This window comes from Rattus norvegicus, chromosome 9 (assembly GCF_036323735.1).
Source record: "Rattus norvegicus strain BN/NHsdMcwi chromosome 9, GRCr8, whole genome shotgun sequence".
Classification (NCBI taxonomy): Eukaryota; Metazoa; Chordata; class Mammalia; order Rodentia; family Muridae; genus Rattus; species Rattus norvegicus.
This window is the reverse complement of record NC_086027.1, coordinates 83,357,457-83,380,958: the sequence shown is the minus strand read 5'-3', so window position 1 is coordinate 83,380,958 and position 23,502 is coordinate 83,357,457. Positions and strand designations below refer to the sequence as shown.

Genomic DNA, 23,502 nt, shown 5'->3' with positions numbered 1-23,502 from the left:
TGCCATGACACACACACCATACAAACATACATCATGCCCATATATATAATGGGGAAGCACTGGGGAGGAAGGGGCCTGATCAACAGATCAAGTTCTAGACCTGCTAAGGCTACTTTGTAAGACCCTGTCTGGGGTGGCGGGAGGGCAGAAGAGAAAACAACCACTCCCCTAATAATAAATATAAAAATAAGAATGAAAAAAGATTGTACATCAGGGCAGAAAAGAGGGCAAGAGGCAGACTGGAAAATGCCAGGACCCAAGTCCAAGTCCTAGGGCCCACCGGTCCCCTGGCTCTGTTCTTCTTTCCCCTGCATGCCTAGGACTCCCACTCTTCCCTGTGCTCTACGGGGGGTGGGTGCCGTTTCTATGTGAGAGATGGGTGCCCACCCATATGCAGCGCAGCCCATAGTCAGGGGAACCAGGACCAACCCCAAACTGGCAGGAGAAGCTGACAGTCCCCTGCAGTGACTCCCAGCACCCCTACTCCCACTCCCCTCACCTGCACAGCCCTCGGGTCTGAGGGGTCCACAGCCACTGCCAGCCCAGCCTGGGTGTCGATGATGAGGTAGCTGTAGTTGTCCGAGAGGACAGGGATGGGAAGCACCTTCACTCCTGGGAGAGGCAGACAGAGAGGCTGGGGTGGGGTGGGAGCCACGGAAAGGGTAAGGGGGAGAAGAAGGGGAGTGCAGGGGGGTGAGCGTAGGGAGCAAGGTGGGGTGCTGGCCAGGGGCAGCCAGAGCTTACCATTGAAGAGTCTGGGCTGAGTTTTGGAGTGGCCTTTGGGAAAGCGATTCCGAGCCCTCCGGAGCTGCTGTCGGTAGAAGAGGTACCCGAGCCAGGTCCGGGTGTACAGGCTGTACCTGCAGGGCAGACGGTTGAGGTAGGCTAATCCTCGTCCATGTCTGTAGGCCTTACATCTCTAGGATCACTTTCCCCAGACACCCTTAGTCAAGCACTTTACCACCACCAGTTTTTTGTTTTGCTCGTTACTTAGATTCATGTAGCCCAGGCTACCCTCACACTCACCAGGTAGTCAAGGGTGACCGGGTTCTCCAACCCTGCAGGCTCTCTACCTCTCAACTGCTGAGACTGCAGGTGTGGGTTACCATACCTGCTTCCTACGGTGCCAGGGGTGGCTCCCATGGCTTCATGCTCACTAAGCAAACACTACCAAATGGGCTACATCTCAACCCTGGCAATTACATTTTTAGCCACTTCAGGTGCTGTTGCTGCTGCTGGTGGTGGTCCAGAGACCAACTCTGGAAGCCACTGAAATAGAAGAAGCAACAGTCTGAGACCCAAAGGCGGCAGACAGCAGGTTTGTGCAAACAAATAGAGAATTCTGTGGCTACTTAGCCAATAGAGGAGCAGCCAGAGGTGAGGCTGGAGGGCCTGACCCTTGCCCGACTGCCATCCCAGCTATATCTAGTTCAGGACGCCAGAGTTCTCCAAACAAAGCATGAGCCCTGTGAGGCCATCGAGGGCCCAGTTCAGAAGGGCCCCTCGGACTCAGCACTCAACACCACTTCCTCAGATTCCTAATGACCTGATTTTGAAAGTCTTTAAAAAAATTTATGAGACAGATCTTGTCATATAATAAATTTATATTCTGAAGGTGATTCCTGTCTCAAACAAACAAACAAACAAACAAACAAACAAACAAGGGCTGGAGATGTAGCTTAGTGGTAGAACTCTTACCCAGTATGTACAAGTACTGGGTTCAGTGTTCAGCACCACAAACAAGAAAGACTGGCATTGTGCAATATAAAAACAAACGGAAAAATTCTTATTATTTACATTTTCATTTCTCCTTTCTTTCTTCCTTTCTTCCTTTCTTTCCTTCCTCCCTCCCTCCCTTTCTTCCTTCAAGTCAGGGCCTTATTTTGTATCCTGGTCTGAACTTCATTTGTAGATCGTCACTATGTAGCTGTGAACTAACTGGCTGGCCCTGGTCCTCCCACATCTGCCCCCCAAATGCTGTAATCGGAGCGTCACTGTGCGTGGCTTTACTTTTCTGTATTTAGAATGACATTAAATAGCAAATTGAAAACACAAGTGGAAGGAGTGATGGAAGAATGGAAACACTTTGGATTTTATTGCTTTCCCCGCTCCCCCTCATTCCCCAGAGCTTGGCTGTATGGCCCAAGGTGTCCTCGAACTTAAGACCCTCTTGCCTCTGTCTCAGTGCTGCGGTGCAAGTGTATACAACCAAGCTGGCCTAATTATATTTGTACCCTGAATAATACTTTTTCCTGTTGTTTGAACAAGTGGCTTTATTTTAACTAGTTAATTTAGTTACCTATTTATTTAGGTATCATTGTTTGCTTGGGACAGGTCCTTGCATAGCCCGGGCTATCCTCAAACTTGCTATGTTGCCAGTAACGACCTTGAATTCATGATCTTCCTGCCATCCACTCCCAAGTGCTGGGTCATGGTCTGTACTACCTCGCCTTGCATTACACTGGGCAGGATAGATTATGTATCTAGCCCTTTGAGGATGGGAAGGAACAGGCTTGGGCCCTTGCTGTGTGTGAGACAGGCTGGGACAGGCACAGTGTGAGTGGGCACTGAGTACCTGGGATCTCTATCAAACCAGACAGAAAACTGACAGCATCCTAGGCTTGGGAAACTGAGAGTGCATGGAGGGCAGACCCTACATCTCTCAGTATGTATAAAGGACAGACTCTCCCCAGCCCTTTAAAGAAATACTAGATGCTTCATTTGCAAAGTTTGGACAAACCCGGGGGCAGGTCCTGAGAGTTAGGCAGTGAGGGTTCAGCGGTAGCCTAGCCGACTTCTGCCCATGCCCTTCCCAGCCCTGACAATTCTGGCATGCCAAGAGAAGCTCTGACTTCTGCATTTTATGTCCATTTTTAAAAAAAAGATTTCTTCCTTCCGCCCTTCCTCCCTGCCTCCCTCCCTCCCTTCCTTCCTTCCTTCCTTCCTTCCTTCCTTCCTTCTTTCCTTCCTTCCTTTCATGTATAGCTGTCTTCAGACACACCAGAAGAGGCCATCAGATCCCATTACAAATGGTTGTGAGCCACCATGTGGTTTCTGGGAACTGAACTCAGGACCTCTGGAAGAGCAGCCAGTAATCTTTTTTTTTTTTTTTTCTTTTTCTTTTTTTCGGAGCTGGGGACCGAACCCAGAGCCTTGCGCTTCCTAGGCAAGCGCTCTACCACTGAGCTAAATCCCCAACCCCGCAGCCAGTGCTCTTAACCACTGAGCCATCTCTCCAGTCCTGATGTCCATTTTTTTTTTTTTTTTACAGGCACTATACTTTGGGTTTCTTTTGTAACTCAGCTTTAATCTTTTAGACTTTCACTTTCCCGGCCATATTCACTGATCTCTGGACTGGTCAGGTGCTGTGTGCACTGCACCAGAGAGTCATTACTCCTGAAGCAGATCGTCTAGAGATGCGATGATAAACTAGGGACCTGCTGAAAGCAGAGGACAGGAAGGACAGAGCTGCCGTATCAAATGCAGTAGACCAGGCAACCGAGACAGCTCAGCCAGGAAAGGTGCTTGAGGCCAAGCCTGACTACTGATCCCCGACAGTGGAAGGTGGGAACTTCTGCAAGTTGTCCTCCGATCTCTACCCAAGCACTATAGCACATGTGTCCACACAGAGAATAAACAAAGATGTCATAGATAGAGTAGACCAGGAAAACAGCCCACCCTGTTCATAAAGGGTGGGCCAAGCAAGGTTACGGTGAGCAGCAAGGCCCTTGCCCAGCTTGCAAACACATATTCCGGTCCAGCGCAGCAGAGGAAAAAAACCAATGCTAATCTCAGCTGTAACAATAGATATCTGACCATGGAGGAAGGCACAACCATAATTTATTCATGACAGAAACCTCAGGCAAACCCAGGTGGAGGAACCTTCTGTAAAACACTGGCCAGTGCTCAACATCAGACAGGCTGAGGAACTGTTTAGGCCTGGGGAAGGCTGAACAGTGCAGGATCCTTGATCAGAATCAGGATGAGAAAAAGGCGTTAGTGCATAGGTGAGACAGCTGGCGACATCTGAATACGGTCTGATGGTGTTGACAGTCTCTCGTGGATATGAATTTGTTGCTGTTGAGAACTGTGCTGTAATCATGGGCTGGGCTAGGCGTACATGGAACTTTGATCTAAGACTGTATCAAATGGAAAAGTTAAACAATGAATACAATTACCCTCTCCTGTATAGAGCATCAGTCTGTCACCTCTCCTCTTCTCACTCAGAAAGTGCAGCAGTCATGGGTCCTGCAGTAGCAGGGCTCCTGCTGCCCTATGTCCTTGGCCTAACCGTGATGCCCTGATGGGACCACATAAAGGTTAGGTGGCACGAAGTAAGAGAACACATGGAAAGTACCCAGTCAGGACCAGATGGTAGAAGGGGTTTCGAGATCACCACTTCCTTTCCTAACTGTCAGATGCTGACACAGCAGCCAGGGCAAGATGGCCTACATCTGTGAGGAACTGAGACATGTGTTGTCTTCCTTGTCCAATGCTAATGTATGTGCTGTGGGTTTGTGACATTAACAAAAGGCAGGATCTGTGGGTGCAGGGGCCATGGACAGGAGGCCAGTCTCTTGGGCTCATTTTATTTGGAAAATATTTTCTGTGCTTGCTGGACACCATGGAGATAGCACAGAACAAAGCCAAAGGCTCCCTGTTGTGGCAAAAAACGGGAACTCACATGCACTGAACTGGAGGACAATGAATCGCAACTCCCGGCTAATGAGCTGGCTTGAGCCATTGGAAGGGAAGGGGCCCGACTGCATGCCAAAGAACTGAGATCTGTCTGTCCTCTCAGCCAGGAGACTGCAACAGGAGACTCAGGCAATGGGAAACTGAGAGGTGGAGCGTGTGGTGAGGTGTTTTGGGTAGTAAAGAACCAATGTGCCGTGTTCTAAGAATTTTGCCAGGAGGCTTGTGGGTGGGGTAGGGGTTGGGGCGAAGGGCCAGAGAACAGGAGACAGTGAGTGGGCAGGGAGAGACCACGGAGAGATCCAGGGAAAGATGCTGGCAAAGCAGATAGCAGCAGTCTGGGTGGTACCCTGCAGGTTGGCAGCCCAAGGGGAAGGGGCCTGGGCTGGAGGCGGGCTGATGTCCTGGCTGTGCTGGGACACTCTCCCCAGGCCTGGCACCCCCACCCCCACTGCCACCACATTGATACTGCACGGCTCTAATGCTGTGCACAATTCCTTCCTGGGTACCACTAGTCGTCAGAGCGTCACAGTCACAGGGCCTATGGACGCCCCTCCTCTAGCCCTCTCTCTTTCAAAGGATCAACAACACAGAAATAGCTCTGGGCTCCCGGCCTCTGCTCTGGTAGCTTTCTAGAAAGGAATAAAAAAAAACCCTTCTTCTCTTTTTCTTCCTCCTCTTCTTCCTTTTCTTCTCTCTCAGGCTTCTCTACTTACTGAAGTACTAACTACCATTCAGGGCTTGGGCCACTCTTATCTCCTAGGTTTTGCAGCCACTGATGATGTCATCAGACAACTTCCCTCTGCTCCATCTGGGACACACAGCCATCCCAGCTCCCCAGACCTGGTGCCTATGGATTCCTTGGTGCCCTCATTGGGCAGTACCTGCCTGAGGCTAGCAGGCTCCCACCTGCCCCTTGTGTGACTTTCTGGGACTCCTGTTTCCCTCCTCCCTGCACTGGCATGGCATAGCAAGTGGCATTCAGGAAAGGCTAGCAGAGATTAGGAAAGGCTGGGGATGTGCCTGGCACAGTGCCTGGCAAGACGGGTCCCAGGCGAGGCCAGGCCTGGCAGGCCCAGCAAGCCTGATGGTGGTGGCTTGCCCAACTTAAGTTCTTTCTACCTTTGCACCCTCCTCTTGCCCTACTACCCCCACAGACCTGGATGAGCAGGGTGTTCTGCCAAGCAGGTCAACCAGATTCAATAGCATGGGTGGGAGTTGTGTCACAGGACATAGAATCCTAAAGCTGCTTGCCATGGAGGCTGCATCCAGGGCCAGAAGGAAGGGAGAGAGGGACAGAAGAGTGTGAGAAAAGGGAAGGAACGCTGGATAGTTGTCCACAAGGGGTCCACGGGGTCAGGGTGCTGGCTCCTCCCTGGAGCTCACGCCTCATCTTTAACAATTTCCAGTGCCACAGCTTTTCTTGCCTAAGCCTGAGGGCAAGCACTGAGTGAGCTCGGTGCTTCCCATGGATCATCGCAGTGCACCCCAAGTCTGCGACAGGTGTCACACCCTCATCATACAGATAGGAAACGGAGGCTGGACGTGTGGAGGGGGGCCTTGCTTGGTCTGATCATACGACAGGGGCCAGTGGATAGAGAAATCTCCCTAGAATGTTGACTGGCAGCCCATTCAACGGCTAAAACGCTCCCCGATTCCTCTGGGGGCCTTTATGGAGGGAAATGATAGGTCAGGGTGATTACACAGAGCTGGGTCCGTGGACCGGGATCTGGCCTCAGGGACTTTGAGATCTGGTAATTGCTCTGTGTCTTCTACATGAACCAGTTTATGGCAAATGTTTTGCACTCAACTGTAGAGAGGACAGAGAGCCCTGGGGTGTCAGGATGGGACACCTGGCCCAAGGATTTCCAAAAGTAAGGCTCTATGATTCCTGGAGTGGGGTGTTAGCAGGCCAGTGATTCATAGATGCCTTGGTAGCCAGAGGGAGAGGAGAATGTTGAAGGGGCAAAGACTGGAGGGGACACTGTGAAGACTCACTGTAAAAATTGTCCCACAGCCAACGTGACTGGGATGCTATGTCTCCATGCAAAGGCTTGAGGATGCAACCCAGGGCCCGATGCATGAAAGGCAAGCAGTCAACCACTGAGCTACACCCCAGCCCACTGCCCCTGGCTTCTTCAGTTACTCCGAGGGATGCACAAAGGAGGAACTTACTCTGCAGCCTATTCTCCTTTTTGTTCAACAATTCTAAACATTCATGTGATTAATAGGGTGACCCTGACAGCCACACTCTGCATGGGGTCCCCAGGCACAGCTGGCAAGTTGGGATCTAGGACAGCACTCATAGCGATATACCAGAACAAATACTAAGGTTGGGTGTCCAGTACACATTAAGATTTTGACCTCTTGGAACAGATGTTGTAGCCTTCAATACCAGCACTTGGGAAGCAGGGGCGGGTGCACCTCTATGGCCAGAAATACAGAGTGAGAACTTGTCTCAAAACAACAATAACCATAACACCAACCCCTCCCCCCAATGACAACAACAACAACAGAAGAAGAAAAAGAAGAGGAGGAGGAAGAAGAGGAAGAAGAGGAGGAGGAGGAAGAGGAGGAGGAAGAGGAGGAGGAGGAAGAGGAGGGAGAAGAGGAGGAAGAAGAGGAGGAGGAGGAAGAGGAGGAGGAGGAGGAGGAGGAGGAAGAAAGATTCTGACTTCTTCTAGCTCCCCCTACAGTCTGCAGTGCTAGAGTTAGAACTAGGACAGCACATGCTTAGGCATGCACTCTCCTGCTAAGCTAAATCTTTCCCCAGTCTCGAAATCTGACTCAGCCTGGAACAGCGTTTCTACCCACCATAACCACATCAGAGAGAAAATAAAGTTTCATAATTGGTCCCCTGGGGCCCAGGTGGGAGACAGTGTGGGGCCGCTGCTGAACTACAGCCCTCCCTGAGCCCTCCCTGGTGCTTAGGGCTAGAAACAGAGCCAGCCTCCTAGTTTGGGCTCACAGTGCACCCATCATCCCTTGTCCCGCTGAGCTAGGGCGTGGCTTCTGTTATCTGAGGCCAGCCTAAGGTCAGGGAAGCCATGGGGACAGTTGACAGTAAGATGACATCCCCTCCCCCAGCCCCTCTTCTGGTGCACAGTAGAAAAGACACAATGCTGGTTCTTCTTCCCGCTCCTCTTCTCCAGGGCAGCCCTGAAGGAAGCTGGAAGGCTGTCAAGCCTGGGTCCTATCTCGGGCCAGAATGGACAGAAGGGTGCAAGATAAAGGGCATTCTGTAGCCCCAGAACATATGGCAGCCAGGGTCACCTCCCTTACCTCCTTCCCAGCTTAGGTGCTCCCTATACGTGGGCTCCCTGAGTACAATGAGACTTAAGACATTACTGTAACCCGAGGCAGGCTCAGGGTGGTAAGGCTGGTCCAGGGTGGAGAGGCTGGCCCAGGGTGGTGAGGCTGGTGGTCATGACAGGTATTTTTGACCAAGACTCAGCTTGTCCAGGCTTGCATGTGACCAGTGATGGGACACACCTAATAACAAACTTGGAATGGCTGAGGTCTGAAAGTCTAGACCTGGAGGGCCAGCAGGTCACAGGGTTCTGTTGAGCAGGGCTGGCTTAAGGCCATGGGAACAGTCACTCCCTGATGTGTGCTTTCTTGGGGTCCGGGGTGGGAGGGTGGGGGGTAGGGACAAAAACCAAGCTAATGAGGCAGCTGAATGTGCCTGGAGATCACGTCCACATGCCCGGGAGAGGCCAGGGCATGCAAAGTCTGAGCCTCTCGTCTGGGTTTTCTCAGCCTTCCCAGTCTTTGCAGTCCTCTGCAGACCACAGCCATCTTTTGTAGGAGACCATATGACCCTAGGAGTGCTCAGGCAAGGTGAGGAACACATTAGAAATGCAGCCTCTGCCAGAAGGCCACCTGCTTTGCCTATGCTCTTGGGTTCACTTCCATTGGTTCTCTCCTCTGTCACTCATTTTCAGCACAGGCCCTTTTGACAGAACCCTGCTCTCTGGGCAAGCCTGTGGGAGCTCAGCTGGGGATCCAGAGATGCAGCAGCCGAGCCCAGGAGAGGAGAACACACTAAACATTCTAAAAACTCTAAGGAGGATGACTTGGCCAGGCCCAAGGGAGGCAAAGGTGAATTTCGGCTAAGGAGGCTAAGCCAGCTTCATAGAGGACATAGCGCTTGGGGCAGGGCTGGGGACACTGCTGTGCTCAGGTGGGGTCGGCACAACATGTAGCAGGGCCTCTGGAACACAGTGAAATCTGGACAGGGATAGAAGGGTTGGGAGGAAGGACTGGCTGGCAGTGTTTGGCAAACGGTAAAGTAGTTCCTGCAGTTGAGGGGTGGGCAGGGCACAGAGAGCCAACTCTGCCTTTGAGAGAGAGAGGAGATACCAACAGAGGGATCTGAGAGGAGAGGTGACGTGTTTCTGGGTTTTTGGTTTTTGTTTTGTTTTTGTTGGTTTTTCAAGACAGTTTCTCTGTGTAGTCCTGGCTGTCCAAAAACTATGGACCAGGTTGGCCTTGAACTCAGAGATCTGCCTGCCTCTGCCTCTCCAGCCCTGGGATTAAAGGCATGAGCCACCACTGCCTGGCTGTTTCTTGATTTATTACATTTATGGTGTGTGTGCCTGCTCCTATGTGGAGCTCAGAGGACTTGTAGGAGTCATGACCTTCAGTCATCTGACTTGAAACCTTAATTATCTATGTGGCTCCTGTGTCTGATTTAAATCAGCAATTCTAATTGGGATTGCTTAGGGATCCTGCCAGCTATGTCTCTGACAGCCCAGCTCACAATGCCCGGTCTTCATCAAGGCCACAAACAAGAGGATTTTTCCTCAAGGATCCCCATGTTAGGGCTTTTGCCATCCTGCACCTTGGGTCAGTGGACCCTATTGGCCCAGACAAGAGGTTTCCTCTTTCGGAAATGGTAAAAGTAAGATTCATCTAGGACATCAATTTTATCACATGGCTGGAACAAGGGCCAAGAAAGATCTCCAGGGGTGCTGGAGAGATGGCTCAGTAGTTAAGGGCACTTTCTGCTTTCAACATAGCAGCTCAAGGCTGTCTGTAATTCCAGTTCCAGGGGGTCCGACACCCTCATACAGACATAAAGGCAGGCAAAACAACAGTGTACATAAAATAAAACAATTTAAAAAAAAAAGAGTGCTTGCTGCTTGTCCAGAAGACTGGAGTTTAGTTCCTAGCACCCTTAGTAGGGGGACTCACAACCATCAAACCCCCAAACGAAAGTAAAAGATCTCTTGTGTATAAGAAACAGAGACTTGGCCAGCTAAGACTGGACATCAGCAGAGGCCAGCTACTGCCCACCTCGGGTATCCCTCAGTGTGGCAAGAATCTAGCCTCATGCTCTACCTGCCTGGAATTAACATGGATGCATATAACATCCATACACACATGCATATAACATCCATACACACATGCGTACACATACATACCCTCCACAGAGCTCTGCTCTGCCAAGCCCTCTCTAGTGCCCTGAGGAGGCAAAGGGACAAAAGGGAAACTGAGGCTGGAGCAGGGGACCCATATGAAATAGTCTTAGTCCCCTGATCACAGGCTCCTTGGAGCTTGCTGTGTCCTACCTCTGCCTCAGTTTGGACCCCAGTTCACATCTGTTCACAAGGTCCTGTCTCCTACCTAACCATCTACATAATGGCTGTCAAGTCTTGCATATATTACAGAAGCAGCCTACTACAGGGCTGCACCCTTAGTCTAGGAGATCTTTCTCTTTTTAAAAAAGGTACTTTTGAAAATATTAAATTGCATGTGCGTGCGCGCACACACACACTTACACAGGAGACTAAAGTGCTATATTCCCTGCTGTGGCAGTTCAGACAGTTATTGCCTCATTCTGTAGGTCAGCAGTAGAGAACACTGGTCAGATCCTGTTCCCCAGTGTGACCACACAGTCCTGACCCAGGGCAGTGAGGTACTATGGAATGAGACACACACACACACACGCGCGCGCGCGCGCGCACACACACACACACACACACACACACACACACACACACACACACACACGACATTTCCCGGCCGTGGCTGGATACACTTAGAAGACGGTTGTGAGAGAATTTAAGGAGGACTACATCTCCCTCCTGCCCATCACTGGCTACCACACAAACAATGCTCTCCTTTCCTTTACATGTGGGTTCAAGAGTCCTACACAGCAGCCCCAAAAGGCAGACACTAACACCCCTTCCCATTCTGAAGGTACAAACGAGCCAGGTTCAGAAAGAATATCTGCCCAAGGCCACATGGTCAATATGCAGCAGAGCCAGAATTCAAAGGCGACTTGTCCAGCCACGCTGTCTACTGCATGCTGAGCTACTCTCTTCCCTGGTTCTCAGAGTCCCCAGTGCAAGTGCCTAATGTCAGCCCATGTCTGTTGGATCTACCCTCAGCTGAGCCTAGTTATTCTCATCCCCAGATAATAGTGGCTATTGACAAAAGCCTTTTGTGGAATTACCATGACTAATGATAACATGAACAGTTCCTGTCTGTGAACTGCTGAGGAATTCTATTACCTGCTTTCCAGCCCCAACAAAATGCTCTAACTGTGGTCCTCCTGGCCATACCTTCAGCTTATGGAGTGGGGATGAGCCCGTGTCCACCCTTCCTACACATTGACACATGTTTCCTGCTAGTATCCCGGCCCCACTCGGAAGGTTAGCAATGTCTCCCCTCAAGGGACTGGACTAATTGTTTCCAATCCCAGCACAGCAGGGTCTGGAAATCCTATTCCAGGCACACCCTTCTGCTCTGCAAATTTGGAAAGTTGATTCTAAGGCAATCTGGAAATCTAGACAAAGGAAAGCCCTATGGAACAACTGAATTCTGTAAAAAACAAAATTTTGTTTTAGATTTATTATTTGTTTATGGGTGTTCTGCCTGCATGTGTATCTGTGCGGCATGGTTGTGTCTGGTGCCCTCAAAAGAGGTCAGAAGTGGATGTTAGAGGCCTTGGAACAGTAGTTATGGGCAGTTTTGAGCAGCTACCACATGGGCTCTAGGAACTGAGCTTGAGTTCTCTGCAAGAGCAGCCAGTCCTCTAAACGGCTGAGCCCTCTCTCCAGCCCAGAACCACTGAGTTCTAACTCCTGTGTAGTAGTGTGTGCCTGTAATCAAGCATGGAGCTAAGGCAGGATGGCTGCAAGTTTGAGGCCAGCCTGGGATATAAAGGTCTTATCTCAACCCCAAATACTCCCTCCTTCCCCAAAAAGAATTATATAAAGAAGCTCCATCAAGAAATTAAACTTTGGGGTCGGGGATTTAGCTCAGTGGTCGAGCACTTGCATAGCAAGCGCAAGGCCCTGGGTTCTGTCCCCAGCTCCGAAAAAAAAAAAAAGAAATTAAACTTTAGGGTTTTGAAAAGCTCCCAAATCTCAAGTCTAGGAATAGTCAGACTCTTGTGGTTTTGATAATGCAATTATTGGTGTTCTGATCTTAGGAATTCTGATTCTAGTTCCTCATGGAAACTCCTGTTTTCTACTTCCTCCGATGTTTGCATAACTTCAAGCTTACCAATTTTGGATGCTAAAAGTAGATTTAAAATCCCTTCTCTAAATAGAGCTACATGATTCCCAGGAATTTTGTGTCGAAAACTAAAAAACCCAAACCAAAGCAAATGGATACACATGCATATAACATCCATACACACATGAATACACATCATACACACATGCATACACATCCATACACACATGCATACACATCCATACACACATGCATATAACATCTATACACACATGCATACACATCCATACACAAAGGCATATACACATGCATAAACACACACACACACACACACACACACACACACAGCCCCAAAATCTAGTGACTAGGGTGTGCAGATGAGTGGGAGCACATGTTTAGCATCACGTGGCTCTGGGTTCACTCTGCAGCACCAACCAACCAACCAAGTTACAAACAAAATAAAACCTCACACCGGCTTCCAAAATCCAGATACAAAATACAGTGATAGCCACAAACATTGGTGAGGTGTGGTGGTGTACCCTGTAATGACAGCACCTAGGAGACCGGAGGATCACAAATTCAAGGCCAACCAGCTAAACAAACAAAAACTCTGCTACCTCATGACTCTAATACTAACAAAACAAAACTGAAAACCCACAAAGTAATGGCGACTTGGTCAGCGCATTATCTAGAATGTTTTTCAGTCCACTAAGCTTTTATATCTCTACTTTATAGAGACTGTAAATGGAGCTCCAGGCCATTTGAAAAGTGGGGGGGGGGTGCTGGGGAGGGAGGAAGGGTCAATTGCACGTGTCATCTCTAAAACTAAGGAAATTCCCTCTTAGGCCTTCCCAGGAATCTGGACACTGACCAAGATTCCAAGAGTCCCAGTCTTTACATCACTTTCCCTAGACTGTGGTCTGAGTCTTGCCCAACAGCCCCTCAGAAGCTTGTCTTCCGTTTTTCCCCCCTGCTTTTGAATGCAGAACATTGATGATTATCACTCTTGCCAGGGGCAGAGAGGAGGAGAGTTGGCTGGAGGAAAGTCACAGGAGGTCCGTGGCTGGCAGTTGGGTCAAATTTCACAGCTGAGAGCTTTGGGTGCCAGCAGTAGGAGATAAAAGGGACAGGGCTAGATTGACCTACAGAGTTGAACTATGCGAGGGACATAACAACCCACCCAGAGGTTTGGAGTGTTGGATGATGTGCAGAAGCACAGGAGCATACAGAGTAAAGTTAGACATCTGGGGCACGCTTTTACCCTTGTACCTAAAACCGATCTGTTGACCTCTGCCCTGCGGCCGGGTAAGCGCTTCCCTGCACCAGTTCCCGCACTCCCGCTTACTCAGCTCTATGGTCTCCAGCATCTTACTTGGCGTTCCCCTACCCTACCAACTCAGATCTGTGCCCCTAATTCTCTTTTCCTACCCACCCCATCCCAACTCTTCGGTCCTTCAATTCTTTGCTTTTTTAACTCAGAACGAACTCAGGGGCTTCTCCAGCCCGTTTCCCCACCCTTCTGCTCCAGTGGTTTAGAACCCCCTAGTCCAAGACATTCCAGCACACACACACCCGCCCCATTCCCCGTATCCCTTTTGCTTGCATTCTCCCTCCCAGTGTGCCCGCCTTCCCGAGCCTGCACAGATCGGAGCCCGGGCACTAACCCGATTCGGAAGAGCAGCCGCTGGCTGCGCGTCATGAGGAGGCCGCGGAAACCCCGCCGTTCTTGGAAACCGCGGGGACTCAAAAGCAGCACGAAGGCGAAGAATAGCAGCCAGCAGCCCGAGACCCACAACCAAGGCGCCGGCCAGCTCTGCCAAGCCATGCTGGGGGCCGGGCCCGGGCCCGGGGGCGTGGCGTGCGTTGCTAGGCGACGACCCCGCCTCCCCGGCCCCAAGTGCGGAGAGGCGGGCTCTTAGCACCTGCGCGCTATGGGGTGCGGGGACACTTGGCTCCGCCCACTACATCGCGTTCTAACCCGGCCTCTCGCCAGCTGTGGCCTGGCACGCGCTGCGAATCCCCAGCTTAAGGACCGACTGGCTCCTCCCCCTACTGATGGGTCTGGAGGCGGAGCTCGAGCAGGCTTAACCTCCTGCTAATCAGGGTCTGCACAGGCAAAGAGTCTTGGGAGAAGACAGGAGCTGAGCTCTCCCTCTTACTGTGCAGAGGACTCTGGGAGAAGCCTTGGAGTGATCCTCCTGAAAAGAAACCTTAGACTCCTAAATTTTATCAGCTAGAATGCACCCGGGAGTTCTTTGGATCTTCTGCTGTTCATTTTATTCATTCACTAAATTAAAGGCATTGTGTCAGGTTTTCAGGTAGTCAAAAGACACAGAGGCCAGAAGTAGCTTAGCGGATAAACACTTGCTACCAAGTCTGCCACCGTGAGTCTGAATCCTTGGACCCACTTGGTGGAAGGAGAAAACTACTCTCACAAGCTGTGGAGTACTATTAGTGCTTGAGACCCCACAAATACATTGTATCCAGGCTGGGCAGTAGTTTGATGGTGCAGCATGTACCAGAACCTGGGGGTGGGGGTGGTGGTGGTGGTGAGGTGATGGTGGGGTGGGGGGGGTGTTACATTCCTGAAGCCTACTCTGTAGAATACAGTAATGAGATTAAGTGGGTAAACAAATATAATTGCATATATATGCATATGTATATGTTATGTGCTTACAAACATAGAAGTGAAGAGAAACAGTGATACATATAAGGAAGAGAATAGGGGACTTGATACGGAACATAGTGGATCAAATTAGATGGCGAGGGCATGTGACATTTCACCCTGAAAAGAGACCACAATCCACAGTGACTTTATCAAGGTTATGCGGCCATAAGTGGCAGAACCAGGTCTAGCAGCCAGACATCCTCAGTTCCATGCCCAGTCTGATTTCCACACCCGTGTCTCCTAGCCCTATTGCTACTGCCTTCCTAATGAGTTCTAGAAGCTGTTCTGGTCAATGGGGTAGAGCTGGGTGTGGGAGCAAGTGTGGGGCAATGTCCAAATTGAGGCACAAAGGAGCCAGGGCTGGACTGTCTGCAGTCTGTCTTGCCTAGCCTTCTGCAGGAAGGGAAGGAAACTCTGCAAAGTCAAGCTCACCATCACTCCCACTGGGAGGCAGCCGGAGGGAAGCAGGTGAGGAAATGCTCTTGCTTTCCTCCCTGCTTGTTGTGTTCAGCCTGAGAGCCCTAGATAGCCAGGCCCACATCTGCGCAGATAGAGGTTCCTATGTACAAGTTTGTACGTCGCCCTCCTTCACTCACACCCCACCAAGAAGCCAAGCACTGGGTTAAATTCTCCCTAAACTGCACTGCAATCCACCTAATCCTTGCTTTAATCTGTGAGCCCCAGGCACTCAGTTTCTCTTCTGTTGGGACATCTTGAAGGACATCCTATAGCCTGCGTCTGGCCTGTCTCTTCCCTAAAGTTTTACTTCTCAGTGCACAGGAAGGGCTGAAGCTGCCAAGGTCTGCGGGGCGAGAGGAAGACCAAAGAGCAAATTCACCAGAACAGGAGAGTTCATGTCTCTATCGCTGTACATGCAAGATTGAAGGATTGTAGGTCATGGTGAACACAGCCTGCCACAGGGAGGGCTCTGTGAAGCAGTATTATATGGAGAAATTAAAACGCAGTCAGTAATCTGAAACAGGAAATGCAGGCTCAGGCATGGCCCTGTAGAAGACATAATTTAATCCTTAACTTCAGGCCAGCCCCACTATGAGCAGGTGCTTGCACGCACCCCTCCCTACTCATTTATAGATAATAAACTCAAGACACTGTTTATGAAATCCTTGGAGTCACAGCAGGGCTGGGGACAGAGAGTGAAGGGGAGTGTCTGTGCAAACCTGTGCAGGTTCAGGGAGCCAGCCTCTCCTACTCTGGTCTGTTCTGGAAGATAGTGTATGATTGCCTCACATCTGCTGTAGTTCTCCCCGTCCCAGGAGAATCTGCTGTTCTAGCAAGCTAGATGCCATTCACTCCCTTCCTGCATTCTGCCCTGTAATACCTAACTACTCACAGCTTCTGGAACTTACCAATTGCTTTGCACTCCGGTGCCTTTGTATACACTGTGTTCTGCCTGGAGTCTGTTCATTCTTTGTTCCATAGATTCAGATCTCATGTGCTCGCCTATGCAAGCACACACTTGTGCATTCAGTACCCTTTGGTAGACTGCTGAGCCCTTCCACTTGCTGACTGTATCAACATGCAGTTTCAGACTTCACTGTCCTTCAGAGTAGAGACTACAGTTTAATGTATTCATCTTCAGCCTGCCAGTACATGGCACGGTGCCACCTGCATATTAAATACTTACTAAACGTTCTTTGAAATGTCAAAGTCCCATCCACAGCCCACAGGGCCTCCGCTCCATAGCTGAGCCTATGTTTTCAACCTCCTCGAATGGCATTCTTCCACTTAGCACTTTGGATTGGTTGCTTGGTCCCTCCAAAGCACCAAGGCCATTGTCACCTTAGGCCCTACCAAGTTAATCCCTATTGTCAACTTGATGAGATCTAGACTGGCCTGGGAGGTGGGCCTCTTTGTCTGTGGGGGTTGTTTTCATCAGGCTAAGTGAGGTGAGATGATGTCACCTCTCTGTGCTACTCATGCCAGCACCATTCCCTAGGCTGCAATCCTAACTGTATTAAAAGGAGACATGGTTTTCGAGGACACCTGCTTCCTGACTGTGGATGAAACATGGCCGGCTGCTTGCAGGCTTCTGCTATCTTAACTTCCTTGCCGTAATGCAATGTACTCATCACCTGTGAGTAAAAGTGACACCCCTGCATGGTTTTGGGCCCAGGTAGAGACAGGCAGATCTCTGTGAGTCTGAGGCCAGCTTGGTTTGTGTAGTGAGTTCTAGGCCAGCCAGGGATACGAAGTTGAGACTTTGTCTCAAAACCAAAACAAAACCCATTTTCTCCCTTGAGTTACTTTTCTTGGGGCATTTTATCACAGGAACAGGAAAAGAAACCGAAATAGCCCCTTTGCACATGCTTCTTCCTCTTGGAAGTTAAGAGGCAATCCACATCTTGGGCAGGGGAGTGGCTACATTCTGTCTACCTGGGTGGGGAGGATGCTATGGCATCTATAAGTAGATGTTTCAGGGCCTGTAATACCTAGGACAAGCCACAACAAAGAACTGTATGCCCCAAGATGACTGTAACATAGAGGCTAAGAAGGGAGCATCTGCTAATGTAAACTCATTAAGGTGTAAGGGACAGAGAAAAATAGTTGGTCCTCCCAGAGGCCCCTGCTGGCCCCTCAACATTCTATTATATTACTTACAGTGGTTTCAATGAGAATGATCCCCAGAGGTCACATGTTTGACTATATGGCCCATCGGTGGTACTGTTTGGGAAGGTTTAGTAGGTGTGGCCTTGTTGGAGGAGGTGTGTCACTGTGGATGGGCTCTGAAAATTCAAAAGCTCACATTGTGCCCAGTTAGTTCTCCCTCTCCTTCTCTGCCTTGTGGTTATTGTTTCAGCATGAAAGCTCTCAGCTATTGCTCCAGTCCCATGCCTGCTCGCTGGCTGCCATCTCCGCCATGACGGTCATGGACTAACCTTCTGAAGTTGTATGGTTCTGTAAGTCATGGTGTCTCTTCACAGCAATAGGAGAGAAGCCAAGACAGGAGAAGGGAGCAGAAGAGTTTGGACTTCATTTTTTTTTCTTTTCTATTTTTCGGAGCTGGGGACCGAACCCAGGGCCTTGCACTTCCTAGGCAAGCGCTCTACCACTGAGCTAAATCCCCAGCCCCTGGACTTTACTTTTTATAACTGGACATTGTCTGTGATTCGGTCACTTTCTCCCACTGGAACATAAGCACATGGAGTCGGTGGGATGTACAATGCCTGGCCCTGAGACAGCATTAAGTGTTTGATGAATGAATGGCGAATGATAGAAGGAAAGAATGGCAGACTGGAAATGTATTACTGTTGAGAAATGTGACTGTGTGAGAGGAATGGGTCTCTCTTGTTCTGACCAGTGGGATCCGTCCCTGCAGGACAATTGTATAGAAGCCAAATAGGAGGGCAGAACAGTCCACATCAGGAAGGCTGCAGGAGAACTAGCTGTCTCTGAGCACTCACACACTCGAGGTCTTTGGCCACACAATCCTTCCTCCCTGGTGCAGCTCAGAAGCACTGCAGAGGCTAAAGTGTGTCGCTGTGATTCTCCAAGGAGAGACCAATTAATAATCTGAAGCACGATCCTGTGTGATGGTGCATGCCTGTAAGCTTAGCAATGGGAAGGCTGGGCAAGAGGTTCATGAGTTCAAGGCCAGCCTAGGCTGCACAGTGAGATGCTGTCTCAAAAGCAAACAAAAAATGCATGCCCCAAACAGCAACAACAAATGGGCAGCGAAGCGTGGTAGAACACCCCTGTAATCCCAGTACTAGTAAGTCTGAAGCAGGAGGATTGCTGTGAGTTCAAGGCTAGCCAAGTCTACATAGCAAGACCCTGTTTCAATAAACAAGCAAATGAGCAAGCAAACAAACTGCAAAACAGGGATGGAGAGATGGCTCAGTGGTTGAGAGCACCGGTGGCTCTTCAGACAGCCAGACTTGGATTCCCAGCACCCACGCGGCAGCTCACGACTGTCTGTACCTCCAGTCCCAGAGAATCCAACACCTTCTTCTGGCCTCTGCCAACACTAGGTCTGAAAGTGGTACACAGACATAGATGCAGATAGAAAACTCACACACATAAAAACAACGCACGCACGCACGCACGGAAGGTTCCAGGTTCCAGGGGTAGAGGTAGATGTTTTCATGCCTGTTCCTTACTGCAGCCTCCAGCCAAAGCTGTGCCCCTTGGAAGGACAGCCTGACGTCACCTTTGCTTTATGGTTCAGCTAGATGCCTGGTGCTCAGGTGACTTACAGGATAGCATTAGTGATGATGGTAACAATGATGATGTCAGCAACGCCATGGAAGAGCTTCACTAGATGGAGCCGTCTCAGTGTTAAAGAAGAGAGACGTCAGCCTGGCATAGTGTGTAGCCCTTTAATCACAGCACTCATAGAAGCACTATGGAGTAAGTACCTGGGTAGCCAGGGCTGCACAGAAAATCCTGTTTCGAAACAGAACAGAACAAAACAAACAAACAAAAAGAATAGGGATATCTTATTGGACCAGGTGGCAAAATCAATCTGGTTTAAAAACCTTGACCCAATGCAGTGTGGTGGCTGAGACACTCTCGCCAGCCCCTTAGCTTCCCTGTCATCAAGAGCTTACAGAGCCCACAGTGACCTCCCTCTGAGCCTTTGTGTAGCATATTCTGAAAGCTTGGTTTGCTTGGAGGGATGTCCTTGCCTCATGTCACCTGCTGCGGTGTCTTGACTTAATCTTCTTCATGTTTTCTATCTCTTTCCTGGCCAACCTCTGACCTGCCTTCTGCAGGGGAACCAACTGGTAGCTTCTGCCCTGTCACAGCTCTGGGCTTTGCAGGGCTGCACTCTTCCCCACCAGCACAAAGGTTTTGACTTACCATTTCCAGCCTGGTTCTTTTTACTGCTTCTTGGGCAAACTGGTGGTCCCAGATCCCAGCAGATCACCATGCTAATACTAACTTGGTATAGATACCTAATCGGCCTAGCACTCTTGTACTCCAGATCATAAAGAGGAGTCGGCATGTGTGTGTGTCTTTCCCACAGTATTAATGGTTTGCTCATTCTCAGTTGATCCCCTCCCAGCCCCGATGGCCTGGGAAGAGTTCAAGGCTGATACCAGCAAAAACTGGCTTGCTCAGAATGAGGGAGGTGTGCAGAGGAAGATAAGCAGACCAGTGCAGATACTATGAGCCTCAGAACTGGGGCTAGCCACCTGACCTGAGGGGGAAGAACAAGATACCGGACAACTGACAGCCTTCACCCCCGTAATAGTTGTGACAGACCAAAAGCAACTTGGGGAGGGAAGGATGTATTTCATCTTGCCAATGAAGTGAGGGCAGCGACTCAAGGCAGGCATCTGAAGCAGGGCTGTGCAGGGGTGGCTTCCTGGCTTACTCAGCTTTCTTATACCTCCCAGGGCCATTGGTACAGGGGTGGTGCCACCTATAGGGGGCTGGGCCTTCCCATGTCAGGCAATAATCAAGAAAATACCCTACAGACTTGCCTGTAATGGGGACACCTTCTCATTTGAGGTCCCCTCTTCCTAGAGGACCCTAGCTGTGTCAAGCTGAGAAGACAAACAGAAACAAGCAACCACACTCTTTCTTCCTATAGAATCTGCTGGCTGTGGATTGGAGGATGACAGGTTTCCAGGATGTTAATCCACTCTCTTCTCTGATTGCTGGCTCTCTGATTAAGCATAGTTCTCAAGTGTCTATTCCTGTCTCCTCTCATGACATCCGCAGGTGGCAGGAAGCGTCAGGCTGCAGTGTTCCCATTACAGCCTCACCACTCAACAACTGTCATTCTGAACCCCAGCCCCAACTTCATTTCCTTTGCCTTTACCAAATGTCCTTCAAGAGCACAAGCTCTGAGGCTGCTCGGCCCTCTACACTGTGATGGTTTCAAGAGACTCCTCAGGGGGAGTGCCATGACCCTCCTGCACATGTTTAAACAGTGGAACTCATAGCATCTGCTTTTCTCACCCGAAGAGCAAATTCAAGTAAAAGTTCCCCTCAAAAGTCGACTGCCAGTGGTACATGACATAATTGCAACACTCGGGAAGTTGAGGCAGGAGGATCTCAAAGTTCAAGGCTCTGCCCTACATAAAACAACAATAAAAAGTTCTCTCAAGACCCACTACTACTCAGGTGGTGGTCCTGCATGCCTTTAATCTCAACCCTCAGGAGGCAGAGGCAGGCAAATCTCGGTGAGTTCAAGGCCAGGCTGGTCTACAGAGTGAGTTCCAGGACAGCCAGAGCTACACAGGGAAACCCTGCCTTGAAAAGCCAGAAAACAAACAAACAAAATCCCTAGTCTGCATACATACTCGAATACATCAATCCATTCATTAATTAAAAATACAGCTTTGGAGATGGCTCAGCATGTGTACACACATACACATACACCTGTACAGACACATGAACATACCGTCATACCACACACATACACAGAAAAGAAAAAGAAAGAAAAAATTCTACTGTCGTATTAGTTCAGGGGCATAGTTCAGTAGCAAGAGCACATGCTTAATACGAGGAAGGCCTTCGACTCTGACCCCAGAAACAAACAAAAGAAAAAGAAAAAGTAATTCTGCTCAATAGAATCTTCCCCAAAGATGTATAAAGGGACCTAAACCCACCTGGGAACAGACTATATATGAATTGCTAGACTTGGTCAATGCTAATTTCCTGGCTTTTGTACTATTTTTATAGAAAAATGTGGGCATTTTAGAAAACCCAGTAACAAGTACAGGATCTCCTGTACTTTTTCAAAAATACTCTGCTGCTGGCTGAGTGGTGCACGCCTTGGGGGAAGAGAGGCAGGTAGATATCTGTGAGTTCAAGGCCAGCCTGGTCTACAAAGCAAGTTCCAGGATAGCCAGGGCTGTTACACAGGAAAAACCCTGTCTCAAAAATAAAACAAAACAGACTCTGTAAACCTGAGATTATCCCCAAACAAAGTGTTTAAAAGAATAGAACTTATACAAATAGTACTGTGTTCACGTGTTGAAACTGATTAGCCTTTTTTCTCCCTTTTTGGAACATGCACATGGCAGATTCTGTTGGCCAACTAATGGCTACTCTCTAACCACTCCACGGTTTTCCCTGTTGACTTCTTCTATTTTTTCCCAGTCTCCTTTCCGCACCTCAGCCTTTAGTTCCTCTCCAGCCCTGGTGGGTGGGTCTTGGTTAGACCCAGGAATGTGATGCAGTTCCTGGCGTGAGAGAATAATAGCAAATATTTATATAGCACACATGTGCCAGGATTTTTTTTCCAGTCCTTTAAATAGAAGAACCCTTGGCTCTCACACGACCCCATCAATCAAATACTGATAGGTCAGTTCAGTGGCTCCATGCCACAGGTCTGGTAAGAGGATAGGAGACCCTCCTGAGAACGTTCCGTTGTCCTTACAAGGGACCTAATGCAGCTGCAGTGTTCAGTGTTCCTGTCACACCCAGGGCCCTCAGCATCCTAGGAAGGCCTTTGCCACTGAGATGCACGCATCCCATTCCTACTGGCAGCTTTTTGTTGTGTGATTAGGCAGGCTCTGATGTAGTCCAGGCTGACCTCCCGAACTTGACTTACACTTGAGACTGACCCTGAATTCCTGATCTTCCTGCCTCCCCTTCCTGAGTGCTGGGACTGTGGGTGCTCACCACAGCCCAACTTCGCTTTCTCAAATGTCCCCTTCTTTCTATAAGGAAGCTGCGTTTACTGCTCTAGGGTGCTGGCATCTGTTTGTGCTGTCTGGTACTCCAGCAGCCATTTTGGTACTATCATGAAGCAGTTTAAACGAATATTACAGGGTGGTCAAGGTGGCTCAACTGCTAGAAGCACTTGCGGTGCCAGCCTGACAATCTGAATTCAATCTCAGGATCCCACAGAGAAGAACTGACTCCCAAAAGTTGTCCTCTGATACATATGCACATTCAGAGTCACAAATACTCATCTACTGCCATCACCACCACCAGTAATAATGGGGTCTTCCAGAGCACTGCAGAGGGCAGAGCATAAAGGAAGACCTCATGGGAGAGGGAGTGTGTTGGCTCACGCCTGCCATCCTAACTTTTGGGATGATGAGGCAAAAGTGCTATGATTTATAGTCCAGCCTGGGCTTCACAGACTGTCATTAACAACCAACCAACCAAGCCTTGAAGTTTCTATCCAGGTTTTCCCCTCTGTCGTGTGTGTGTGTGTGTGTGTGTGTGTGTGTGTGTGTGTGTGTGTGTGTGTTTAGGTTAAAAGAAAAACCTTAAGTGTAATCCTCAGAAACACTTTGCACCTCCTTTGAGGCAGGGTCACCAAGGCAACTAGTTGCTGCCTTGACTTTCCCAGGAAAACGGACAGGAACCTGGAAACCTGGAGCCTGGGCTAAAATGAAACAAATCCTTTCTCCCTTTTTTGTCAGGGCATTTTATCAGAGCAATGGAAAAGTAGGACAGAAATTTTGTTCATATGCCACTGTGTGTCATTTACTTTGTTTCTTAGACCTTTAATGTCTTCTGTGCCTATGATGTATTGTAATTACTTTATGAAAACAGAAGTCTTTCCATCCATTCTCAGCTCCTCATCTGGGCATGCTCTGTCCTCTCCATCCCAGCAAGCTGTGTCCCTTGAAGGTCATGCCCACTTGTCACTGTTCAGTCCTTGTCCTTGAACCCCAAGGCAGCAACTATGACAGGCGAGCATACTGATGTCCCCTTCTTTTTTTTTCTTTTCTTTTCTTTTT

General features: G+C 49.4%; 1 protein-coding gene across 2 annotated transcripts in view; it reads right to left on the bottom strand.

Moving 5' to 3' along the window:
• Window positions 1–23,502, bottom strand: part of Pnkd (PNKD metallo-beta-lactamase domain containing) — a 68,507-nt gene that overhangs the window by 5,305 nt on the left and 39,700 nt on the right. The window contains exons 1-3 of one of the 2 annotated variants that reach the window (NM_001134751.1): window positions 13,827–13,987; window positions 745–860; window positions 500–612 (exon numbers count right to left, since the gene is read on the bottom strand). In NM_001134751.1, the coding sequence (NP_001128223.1) occupies window positions 500–612; window positions 745–860; window positions 13,827–13,987 (390 nt within the window). Of the gene's footprint in view, window positions 1–499; window positions 613–744; window positions 861–13,826; window positions 13,988–23,502 lie in introns of those variants that run through there. The other variant, NM_001134750.1, reaches the window with a different exon arrangement.